At 38.5% G+C, this 12,766-nt stretch overlaps 1 protein-coding gene across 1 annotated transcript; it reads left to right on the top strand.

Moving 5' to 3' along the window:
- Window positions 1-59: 59 nt before the first annotated feature.
- Window positions 60-12,068, top strand: LOC148903495 (sodium-coupled neutral amino acid transporter 3-like). The gene is made up of 16 exons (XM_089003636.1): window positions 60-203; window positions 5,631-5,705; window positions 5,807-5,876; window positions 6,400-6,515; window positions 7,650-7,723; window positions 7,828-7,920; window positions 8,017-8,098; window positions 8,434-8,516; window positions 8,668-8,726; window positions 8,940-9,056; window positions 9,646-9,725; window positions 9,806-9,906; window positions 9,989-10,113; window positions 10,278-10,422; window positions 11,172-11,275; window positions 11,351-12,068. Exons 2-16 carry the CDS (start codon window positions 5,647-5,649, stop codon window positions 11,453-11,455), a joined length of 1,413 nt encoding a protein of 470 aa, XP_088859762.1. The 5' UTR covers window positions 60-203; window positions 5,631-5,646; the 3' UTR covers window positions 11,456-12,068.
- Window positions 12,069-12,766: the final 698 nt, after the last annotated feature.

The following is a 12,766-nucleotide window of genomic DNA, read 5'->3' on the forward strand; positions in this document are numbered from 1 at the left end:
CCCATCATTTTCAGCCCCCTTTCTCGCTCCCTGTTACCATATTTGTTCCTCTCTTCCCAACTCTTCGCCAGAGCCACAGTGCGCTTCCATTCAGGGTTCCAAAACACACAGCGTATTACGCCTATTCCCAAAGGGCTGTTGTGTTGGCAAGACTTTGCGACGAAGCGACAGTTTGTGAGGGTCAGACGGACTCGCTTCAGGTGGTAAGTCCATCTTTTTTTTTCCTGAGCTGGACTGACTGCTGCCACGTGGTTTAACTTCTGGAGTAGCTCTTACTCAAATTAAAAAAGACAAAGAGAAAGAGAGGATAGTGCTTTGTTGAAGTCCCTTTAACTTGGACATTTGGAAGCATGTTTTGGTTAGCTGTCTATTTTGTGTGTGGGTGTGTTTGTGTTTTTGTGTGATTTGTCCCTCGAGAGAAATGTACAAATAATCTGTGCAAAGCCTTTCTCTGAGTAGAACACCTTTTCATGTCTGGTAGTGTAGTTGCTTCCATTGCCATATCATCCTTAAATTATGGGATGCTTTTTTTGGAGTTTATTTTTTCTTCTACATTTTTTCCATTTTGCAAGGCTATCTGTTCTTTCTCTATCTTTACTCTTATTTGCATATAAACTGAATTGGATTTTTCACCGGCTTAAATGTCACCGCTCTCGCCTAAGTTTCATGAATACCTGACTGTGTGTGTGTGCGCGTGTATGTGTGTGTGTGTGTGTGCGCGTGTTTGTGTGTATGTTTTTGTCATCTTTAAAACTGACAAACAAACCAAAAAAATGCCAATTCAAACATGACTTTGTTTGACCTTGTGCATGGCATAATTTCGGCAAAAAAAAAAAAAAAATGAATGGCTATTTAACTCATTCACTGCCATTCATGAATTTATTCGGGAATTGAAAGTATGACGAAGAGCACCATTCCCGAATTTATTTGGGTTTTGTTTTCTCGTGCTTGGGTGCTGATAAAGCGCTGACCACGGCCTCTGGCAATTTTTTTTCTTTTCCACAAGGAGGCAGAATTTTCCTTGTTTCCACATCAGCACTTTGTTCCAGCTTCAGCTGTTGTTAAAGCGCGATATAAATCAATATGTATGTATTGCATTGTATTTTGGACAGACGCCCTCATTTCAAGGTCATAATTCCAGACCCATATAAATTAGGAATGGACTCTTTTTTTCTGATGAAAGAACAGTCTAAGGTTTCTAACGCTGTATTGAATGTTTATGTAGTCCGAAAACTCAATATTCTGTGGGTCCGAGAATAATAGGGACAATGACAAAAGCCCTGGTACAGGAGTGGACATATTTTTTCACGTCTGGCAGTGAATGAGTTAATATAGGTTGTGAGTACATTTGGCTTATTAGAAAGGAAAACAAAGCTCTATTTGGTGATGAGTCGCGACAAATAATAGTGTAGTCCAGCACCGACACATGAATGTAGAGAGTGTGCCTGCATAAATCATGGGAGGAAAAAAATAGAAGCAATGAGTCGTTTATGCTGTTATATCATAACAGGAACATTTTGAGCACTTCGAAAACCAAGGATGAGTTAACGTAGGTTAACTACACAGTGGAAAAAAGTACAACTTGTATTTTTGAGTAACTAAAAAGTTAATTAAGTTGGAACTAATTTAAAATTTAAATTTTGGACATTTGTTGCAATCATGTTTGCACAATAAAGGAAGCTATTTGCGGAGTGGTTTTGACTTTTTCATTTAGGTTGAGGGACAACTTGTTCTGTAGACTCATTTCTTTATTGGAAATGCGAGAATGCCTATATTCACATTTGCAATGGTGAAAATATTCGGTTCAATCGCTCAACTTTAAATGTTATTGGAGTTTGCTGCCTTGAAATTTTTAATTTCTCAATTGTTGTTTTTAAACTTGATGTTTTCAAAGGAGGCAGCACATTGGTTCAGCGGTGTGAATTGTCGCAGCACAGTAGGCAGGCATCCGTTTTTATCCTTGGTTGGGGAAAGACGGCAGGGAGGGGAAAGGAAGCTGCTTGACTTTTCTGTTGTGAAAGATACTTCAGAATCCTGGAAATTTGTATACTGCAGGTAAATGTGAGTAATTGTGATGGAGTTCAATATATTTCCTGAAGGTATGTTGCGGGGGAAACTATAAAATAAAAACAGTTCCGAACAAAATATGACTTTTCCAACGGATGTGGTGAGTTTGTCAGATAAGATAATTAATTCTCATTCTTATGGCCTCGTTGAAGGTTAAACACGGAGTATTAATATATATCATCACATCACATTTAAAACATACTGTACAGATCAGTGTGAATCTGTCTTGGCATCATATGATAATGCCAAGAACGTGACCAAAGAGACACCAGAATCTAAATCAATGTAATTTTGGCAATATGATATCCCAGAGGCTTGTTATGTACGATATGTGACTTATAAGATCTCGATATAGCAGAATGGAAATGTATTACATGCTCGACAAGTTTTATTTAGATTTAGATTAGATTTTCCCTGGATGTGCAGGGAGAGCTATATTAAGCACTGTTAATAAGAAAATAATGTCTTTTTCATTTGGCATGTTTGTTTTTCGATGATGGTACATAAGGTACATACCTCAGTAAATGGCACCGTAGACATTTCTGATGTCTATTTGTGTAGGGAAAGAGCCACGTGGCTACTTGTGGGAAAAGTGACGCAGTGATGTTTGAACAGGGAGGTCATTCTCAGCTTTTTGTTTGTCGTTGCAGAAGGCCTCAAAGTGAAAATATCAATTTTTGTGGACAAGAAAGCACGCTGCCAATTTGCCCCTAAAACTAAGAAGAAAGGGTAAATCATGAAAAGGTTTCTTCAGCCGTCATCTGTATTTCTTTGAAGGTGTCGGAGGTTTCGCTTCTCATCCAAGAGGCTTTGTCAGCGAACTAAAATTTTGCTGGTAGCTCTGGCCCCTATATATATATATATATATATATATATATATATATATATATATATATATATATATATATATATATATATATATATATATATATACAGTAAAGTCTCGTTATATCGATATCGGATATATCGATAGTCCTGGTTATATCGATACTATTTCTATGCACGCATGGAGAAAATTGCATGCAAACAGGGTCGGATATATCGATAGTCCCGGTTATATCAATATTTTTTCGGACTCCCTTGAATATCGATATAACGAGACTTTACTATATATATATATATATATATATATATATATATATATATATATATATATATATATATATATATATATATACACCTCTGGACAGTAGGGAAGCAAAACATCCAACACCTTCAAAGAAGTACAGATGACGGCTGAAAAAACCTTTTCATCGATGGACCACTCCTGTACTCCTTGATTTAATTTTCTTAACATATAGTCTACAGTGATCATGTTGAAGGGATGCTCGTTCACTGGATATGTGGGATTCTATTTATCGACGGTAATAGAATAAAATATGTGCCGTAATGTCTAACTATAAGTTAATATAAACAACAAGGCTAGCATTACTGGTGACTCTAGAAAGGGCTGACTCATTTCAAGTCCTTAAGGCAAATGTAGCCGTTACTTTTGTGAATGACGTGATGACCTGAAATGCTCGCTTTGGGATCGAATTGTACACAGTGTACTTTTAGTTTGGCCACACGTTTATTTACACTGGAGCCATTTATGTCTCCACTGGCAAGTGTAGCATGTGCTAGCACATGGTGGAATGTCAGGTTGGGAGTAAATATTGTCAGGGAATGTACAGTTTAGCCCAAAGATGGGCAAACATTTGATTTCTAAAAAAAAAAATCCGGAGTGGGGGTGGGGGAAGGAGGTCTTAAAAAAAACTAAACTAAAAGGTTATGTCATTTAAAAAAAACAACAACATCATTGTCCTTTTAAAATGTCAAATTACATACATTATTCTCAACAACAAAACATTGTTGATGATGATAAAATGAAAACATAGACATTTATCTTGTTATGTGGGGGAGAAAAAAAATGTCAACATCAATGCAAGAAAAATCTTGATGACACAAATGCTGAGTGGACCGGATCCAAGAGGCTCGTGTGTAGCCCGCCCACCGCTGGTCAAGCCCCCCTCTCAAAGGCCAATGAGTGACTGTTGTGATCAATTTGACTTGACCTGATGATGATTTTTACCCTTGCTCCCATGGTGAAACCAAATAGCGATAAGGTACGGGAAGAAACATTTGTTTTGGCTGGATGAGTTCACTCGTGTACTTTGACAATGATGACAGGCCGTACCACCGTTGATAATTTTGCTGCTGCTTTATTTTTCTGATAACGCGCATGTTAGGGCAATTTGCTATACGAACATCATTCAAATCCCTAACAGCGCACAAAGTGTATTTTTTTCATTGCTGATAAATGAAGTTCAAATAGAAGCTATTCATTTTTTCCCGAAATTTATTCCGTGCTCATTTAAAAGTGTGCTAAGCTAATTATGTTTGGATTGGATTTGCCTTCATTAGTCTTGCAGTGGAGAAATTTACATTTCACAGCAGCAAAGTTTGAAGAATAATACAGTGAGACCTCAACTTACAAACACCTCAACTTACAAACTTTTTGTCTTACAAACGTCAAATTTATGAAAATTAAACCTTATAATAAGCACTATTTTCATAATACACACCCACCACGGCTGGCGGAGTGATCTTCGGCGGAAGCACACGACCGAACAGCACCAGAGGTTAAGTTACCAACAGTCCTTATGGAAGGTGACTCTCCTTCCATAAGCCATCAATGACCATCAAAAAGGTAAATAACACTTTATTTTACGGCACAGTTTATTTCTTTAATTACAGTCGTCATGTAATGCGCCTCTTTCCAAACAGCAATTCCCTTTGACCTTCGACCTCCAACGCCAAGTGACTATGATAGAATGCAGTGTATTTCTTTCATTACAATACAATAGCACATTTATTATACATAGAATAAGGTATGTTGTGTGTAGTTTTAAGGCTTATTTAGTTGAAAAGTATATTTTATGGAAACCCGGGAATGGATTATTCCCATTTTAATGGTTTCCTATGGGAATTATTTTTTTTCGCCTTACACACTCTGTCTGGGAACCAATTAAGTTCGTAAGTTGAGGTCTCACTGTAATTGTTAGAAATTCCAAAAATAAAGTCAAACTATCTATTCTATACCAATACAAAATGTTCAGAAGAGAATTTTGAAAAAAAAAAAATCAGACTGAAATATAAAACTCGCTCACTATATATTTGTGATGATGATGATGGTGATTTCAGTCTGTGCATTTTTCAGTCCAGCTACACGAAATTGGAAAAACAGCTGCGATGTGTGATGAATACTGTGACATTATTGCAACATTTAATCTGTGCCTCAAGAAATTATTAAGTACGTAATTTAAATAAATGTTTTTGAAGGATCTTTATTGGATGGCGATGCACATTTAATTGGTGCGCCTGATTGATGAAGGTCAGATAAAGTCCAAAAATTCCTGGTGACTTTATCACACTACTCATCGGAAGAGCTTTGAAATGATCACTCATTGTACCCTGATCGGGGATGTTTTTGAAAGGCTATTCTGAATAAAAGGCACTGCGGTGTAATTGATCCTTTGCGTTGTGCTTTTCAGATTTCACTTGTCATTTCATTTACTTTCCAGATCATCTCATCTAAATATGGAAATGGAGAAACTGTCAAATGGTCATGCTGGAGCTGCTGTGCCGATGGATGAAGAGTAGACTACATTTTTCTTCCTTTTCGTTGACTTGTCGCAAATTACCACCACTCTAATGCATTTATATTGTTCACACTGAAAGACCTATCTTTCACTTCCAGGGTCCCACAAGAGGATCAGCTGTTTCTAGGGCACAAGAGTGGGCCCACAAAGACGCCCCAGTTTACCGATGTGAGTATGAAGAAAAAACAAAATCTTTGAAATCATACATCACTCATACTAGTTCAATCAACAAACTTTTCTGAATAGATATAATTCTGAACGTTTTTTATGGGCATTGGCATGCGAGCAAAAAAATTGAGATATGAGCAACAAGTAGGAAATGGTGAACTCTATTCACTTGACTACAAGCAAGTTGAAACACTATCGGTGGAGCAACACTTGCAGACATAATACAATTGTACTAACAGGAATGTATTTGTCATGTGTTGTGAAGAATAATTATTGCATCGTAAAGATAACATTTTTGGAGGGTTTTGGAGATTCTAAAATGGATTACAGGTATTTTAATAGTCTACAATGGGGAATTTTGCAACCTGGATTTCAATTCATTTGAATGGGCAAAGAGTTGTATCAGATGTATATGACTAAATGCAGTTATGTGCATTAATAAAAGTAGTGTTATTGTAGTGAATTAGTTTTTGTTTGTTTATATTTTTTGTCTTATTAACATTTCAACTTAATTCTCTTTCAGTTTGAGGGTAAAACCTCATTGGGAATGTCTATCTTTAACCTGAGTAACGCCATCATGGGCAGCGGGATTCTGGGTCTTTCGTACGCCATGTCCAACACAGGCATTGTCCTTTTCCTGTGAGTCCGTGTCTCATCATACTCAAAGAACTGTTTATGGAGGGATCTCCTGAGTGTTTTTCTGTCTGGCTTCCTCTTCCCGTTGAACCATCTTTTATGCCAAAGACGTAAAAAGTAGCTTTTGGGAATTACTCAATGAGTGAAATTTATTTGCCAAATGCTTAAAAAAGCCTCAGCAAAGTCTATCGTTATGAACCTGGATTCAAAGGCATTTGTATTTTGAGGCCTGATTGTTCTTTTGTGAGCAACGTATACAATTTGCCTGCAGCATAAACAGCTCAATGGCGCAGCACAATGTTGGCTGTGAAAAGGTTTACTTTTTAAAAGCACTGAACTAATTACTCACAGCAGTAAAAGGGCAACCAATGTCACTTTTTTGTTTTTTAACTGACATCTGAAAAACGTTTTATAGCATCTAAAATACCCAAAACACGCAGTATGATATTTTGATTCAAATGCAAAACACCAATAAAAATGACTTAGTGTCCAAAATCTGCAAAAAATTGAGCGGCGAACTGGGCATTTTCAGAAAGGCCCGCCCTCAGTTCGTGACGTCACGCCAAGACGTCTTGCATTGCTGGAGAATCAAAACAATGGCATCAGATTCGGAGAATATGCTTTCCTGTTACTCATCCATTATGAATATGATTCAAATAGTTCTGAAGAAGAAAGCATACGTTTGCAATCGATTAAAGAATTTATTCCGTGTCATTTTGAGGCATCTGGACTGCAACGTAACGTCCCACAAAAGAGGCAGAAAAATGGCGACCAACTCCTGTGAGGAATGAATCAGCCCGTTTCCACAGGCTGATAAATTCCTTCCATGGAGCTTGGACTCCACTCCCACTGCTGACGGCTTCTGTCGGCAACATAAGGTCTTTTTTATGGTCAGGAGGAGGTCCTTTTCTGACGTCACGTACGGACTCGTCACCAACTCAAAAATAAGACTTCCTGAATGTTCAGCGCGAGTCTTAAAACGTAAAATATAGCTATATGCGGTGGAATCTTATTAAAATACGCCCAGTAGAAGTCATTTGAAGCCATTTTACAAATTATGGACACAACTTGACGTCGGTTGTCCTTTAAATGTGTATTTTAAATGATTTTTTTTATGTTACTCTGCACGTATGACAGGGTCTTGTTGATATGTATCGCGTGTCTGTCCTCCTATTCCGTCCATTTGTTGCTACGGAGTGCTGGAGTCGTGGGTAAGACTTCACAAAATATTTTGAAAACAAATTAAAGTACAAAAGTCTGTTGCTTTTGCTTTCTACCTCTTTTTGAGCTCCTGAGTTTTCGTTTTTTTCCCAAGGTATCCGTGCCTACGAGCACCTGGGCCTGAGAGCATTTGGTCATCCGGGAAAGATCATTGCAGCTCTTGTCATAACGCTACATAACATTGGAGGTCATTTTTCAATCTGAATCAAATGTGAATGTAAATGGTGAAAATGACATGACACCGACGCTATATCGGCCAAGAAATGTTTGTCCTTTTCTGCAGCGATGTCAAGTTACCTGTTCATTGTGAAGTCTGAGTTACCTCTCGTCATCCAAGCTTTTCTTGGCCAAACGACTGGGTCAGAGTAAGTAGTTATGTGCATCGTTAGACTGAAAATGAGTTATACCATGGCCAATTTTTGAGTTCTCAAGTCCATGATCAAACTGGAGAGCATTGAAATCATGATGCATGAAGTACATTGGATATTTATGTAGACGGCCAAAATGCAAATTCTTCCTATTTGCAGAAAGTAAACCCTGCCACAGTTTGTCTTTTGACACCTGTGTTTTTTTTCGGGGGGATTGGACCAAATCCATGAAATATCATCTGCCACAATATATGTGTCCAATAATACAAGTGGCAATACACAACTGTGGTAACATTGTGATAAAGGAGTCTCTCTTTATCTTCCTCACCTAGTGATTGGTTCATGAATGGAAATTACCTGATCATCATAGTCACCGTCTCTATCATCCTTCCTTTGGCCCTCATGAAGCACCTTGGTAAATCCCAATTTTTGTGTTTACTTAAATGATCAATTAAAAAAATACAACCTCTACACAGCCATGTTGAAAATGAATGATGTCACAAACATGTGGATTTACCATCATTACTAGGAGTCCTGATTCAATGCTATTGTTTTGTGCCCATCAGGGTATTTGGGTTACACAAGCGGCTTTTCTCTCTCCTGCATGGTGTTCTTCCTCTTTGCAGTAAGTGATTGCGAAATGAAACATTCCAAATAATGTGACTCAACTGAAAGATACAGTAACTAAATACAATGACACGTCATTTCAGGCACCTGTTCTTAACCTGTAGCCATTTTTTTCCACCATTCGAATAGAAAAGTCATCATTTTGAATTGGAGTTTATATGTATCTTGTGGACAAAAAGCATGCTGATATTCCCTTATTCTGTTACAAAAGGTCATCTATAAGAGATTTCATATTATGTGTCCACTGGAGGTGTTTGGCAACCATTCGGTCAGCACTAAACCCTCAGAGGAGATGTGCACCACCACATTCTTTACCATCAACCAAGAGGTAAGCACGGATTAAATAAGACTATATTTTATATTGACGCGTTGAGATCATCTTGCCATCGGAGCATCCATTACTGCTTAATGTAATATATGAGTCGATTGTATACGTGAGAAATATGGCCGGACGGCTGTTGGTTTCAAATTCTTGTTTCTCTACTGGTTCGGTGTTCAACGAAGTTCTGTGATCAAAATATCAGTGACGACGAGAGATGGTGAACAAAAACTACTTTATTCTAGTGAGACAGAAAAAGCACTTCTCTCGTCTAGGCAGGAGCGAAGTCAGGAGCGCACGAACAAAGATCACAAAGAGAGGTGAAGAGCTCCCGCTCTGACTACTTTTTTGAATGTCCACAGCAGCGATCTGTTGTCCAATCAGCTACGGACAACTCAGTGTTGGAAGAACATAGGCTGAAACTTGATACTCGTTACATCCTGCTTTTCACAATGGTTCGACTGATACTTTATTCCATGTAGTCTAAATTGAGCATGCAATAACATAATATGTACTAAACTAACATGAAATAACGTAATATGTTTACTAATGTGCATAAGCACTCTATCAACGGCTATTTCCCCCATTTTGTTTGCAGACAGCGTATGCTATTCCAATTCTGGCTTTTGCCTTTGTGTGTCACCCTGAAGTTCTTCCCATCTACACGGAACTGAGAAAGTAAGGAACAGCCACAAAAAATATGTATATCTAAAATATTTTAGAACTCATTAGTATTTTCTTACATTTACTCCATCTAGTCCAACCAAGAGAAGAATGCAGAATGTTGGCAATATTTCCATCCTTGGCATGTTTATCATGTACTTCCTCACTGCCACTTTCGGCTATCTAACATTTTACGGTGAGTATAGCACTTCAGTGACCTTCACCAAAAATGTCATCATTTCCACTTTAATATTTGTCTGTTAATTTTTTTGGCACAGAAAACACGGAAGCGGAGCTACTCCATACCTATAGCGAGGTGGATCCTCTTGACACGCTGATTCTCTGCGTGCGATTGGCCGTTCTGGTCGCTGTCACTCTCACTGTCCCTGTGGTTCTCTTTCCTGTAAGAGCACCCGCATCGTTAATTCACAATTTACACCATGCCAGATAACAATTTGTAAAGTCTTGCCGATGAATTCTGAATAATCATCGTAAGAAATGCAGGCTGATATAACAAATAAAACTAGCTGAATGGAGATGTCGGTTGTGTGTGTGCATACCCATCAGATCCGTCGTGCCCTGCAACAGCTTCTGTTTCCTGGGAAGGCTTTCCACTGGGTGCGCCACATCGTCATTGCCCTGTGCCTGCTCTTTGTTGTCAACCTGCTGGTCATCCTCGTGCCCAACATTCGAGACATCTTCGGCATTACGGGTATCGCATTTGACTAACCCGATTGGAATTGCTGTGATATTCATCAAGAAATCATAAATGTCATATACAGTAATCCCTCATTTAAGGCGGGGAGTGACGTTCTGAAAAGAACCATAACAAATAATGTTCTTTACCAAAGATTTATTTTTCAAGCCTTATCAGTCCCTGCAAACAACTCATAGTTTTTAGAAATATTATACAAAAGGTTTCCTCGACATTGTGGAGAAAAAATAGACAAGGTGCACAGCTATAAGGCACGGAGACTGTTGACTTTAGTCTACAGTACCTTAGTCAATCACGATACAGAACACAATGCAAAGTAAAAAAAAAAAAAAACAGAAATGCACGAAAAAACATCAAGGGTGCAACAGCAAGGCTATTGCACAGTGTTACAGTGAGGGATTACCGTACTCCAATTTTATTGTGTCAGAAACGTGATACGATCAGAAAACAAACAGGAATCACCCAATCAATGCAAAAATTGCAACATGAGTATCTGACCTGGATGGATAAAATTAACTTCTGATTGGGAAGTAATTTGTGTTTTGGATTAAAAAAACAAGGCACTTGACAGACAGCAGGTAAAATGGTAGATGCCAAAAAACACTCTGGATTTTCATTTTCACTATCATTTTTCAGGACATATTCAACAGAACAACAAAATCATAAGTAAAGCACATCAACTTACAGAATGATACTTTTTTTGGAGGGGCCTAAACTGTTTTTTGTGTGTGTAATTATGTGTCCAGGGGCAACGACTGCTCCCAGTCTGATTTTCATCCTTCCCGGACTGTTTTACATCCGCATCGTTCCCATTGAGCAAGAACCCATGAACTCCAGACCAAAGATCCAAGTAGGTTTTCGCTTAGGGCTTTTTTCGAAGGACTTTTCCATACTGATGGTTCCTCCGTTTGTTTGTTTTTTCCAGGCCGCATGTTTCGCTGCGCTCGGCTTCATATTTATGATCATGAGTCTTACATTCATTGGAATCGATTGGACAAGCGGGGAAAAACAAAATCTGGGTGGACATTAGAGTGCTTCAAAAGCTCTCTGGAAACAACAGCCTCACTCATTCGACAGTCCTCGACTTTCTGTTGGATGGTTTTAACCATGAGCTCGGAGCACTCCATAATGACACGAGGACACATTGTTCCTCCGTCGTGTCAACAACAGCAAGGTGTCCCCGTAAAGCCACTCAGGACATCAGCTGGTAGTGTCGGCCCGCTTCATGTTGACCAAGGAAGCTACCATATTTGCAACTGCCCAACTGAACAAAATGGCACAAAAATTGTGGAGGATAACGCTAAGGAGAAAAATGATTGTATGCATGCTAAACATTTCTAGAATTGTTGCTTAAAAAATGGAGCAGAAAGAGTAGAACATGAAACAAAACCAAACACTCTGGGATGATGGGTGAGGTCGGGGGAGGGATGGGGGTTTTTGAGGTCATTTGATGTGTTGTACTTTGTTATACTGCAGAGCGGTACTTCACAAACTGCAAAAGAAAGGTTAACCTCAGTCAAAAGACAGTGTTGTATTGCATGGCTATGCTGTGAACCAGTGAATTTGGTAAAATGTAACCACTTATTTTGGTTTTGTAAATTTATTGTGGACATATATAATTCAATAAATATTGTCAAAATGTATGTGATTGTTTCAGAGCGCCCCCCCCCCCTGACATCTTGTACACTTTAAAATAACCCCCTTGCTCATATCACGTAATGATTACGTGATATGACCAAGGGGGTTATTTGATGGTTGAATGATTACGTCGTAATCATTCTACCATCTCTTTCTGGGGGGCCGGATTAAGTGCACTAAATTACGCTAATAGTTGACATTTTCACATTTTTTTTGGTGCAGTAGAGTCAGCCACCGATGAACACATCTGCCTCACAGTTCAAAGATTTGCTATTCCAATGCTTTGACTCTGACATTCCTGTGTGGATTTTGCATGTTCTCTCTGTGCCTCGGTGGGTTTTCCTTAGTGACTCTGGTTTCTGCCCACATTCCAAAAGCCTTCACGTTAAGTTCTTTGTTTGACTATAGAGTGGATATAATGTCCACCCAAGTCTGTTCAAATGCCAACATTTTTGAGGAATGTCAAAAGCAGCAAAAATTGAGACCAAGATAATTAATTTGATAGCTTTTTTCCACGGTTAATGTTTTAGATCACCTGAACAACTCATTTTGAAGATTTTTTTTTGGATGGATTGGACTGGATCACCACACAACTGCCACCATTCAAAAGGCATTCATGTAACCTCAAAAAAAGTTGAGTAGCGCTTCTTGTGTATGCTCCAAAATTATTTTTGGTGATTGGCCATTGTTTTCATTGGACCAT

Source organism: Hippocampus bargibanti, linkage group LG01 (assembly GCF_051943395.1).
Source record: "Hippocampus bargibanti isolate YZ-2025 linkage group LG01, ASM5194339v1, whole genome shotgun sequence".
NCBI classification, from domain to species: Eukaryota; Metazoa; Chordata; class Actinopteri; order Syngnathiformes; family Syngnathidae; genus Hippocampus; species Hippocampus bargibanti.

Bases quoted from the DNA above. Each gene is read 5' to 3' on its own strand.
- LOC148903495 (XM_089003636.1), top strand. From the start codon at position 5,647: ATGGAAATGGAGAAACTGTCAAATGGTCATGCTGGAGCTGCTGTGCCG. The intron at 5,877-6,399 runs GTGAGTATGAAG...ATTCTCTTTCAG, and splicing joins AGACGCCCCAGTTTACCGAT to TTTGAGGGTAAAACCTCATT. The intron at 9,726-9,805 runs GTAAGGAACAGC...TACTCCATCTAG, and splicing joins ATCTACACGGAACTGAGAAA to TCCAACCAAGAGAAGAATGC.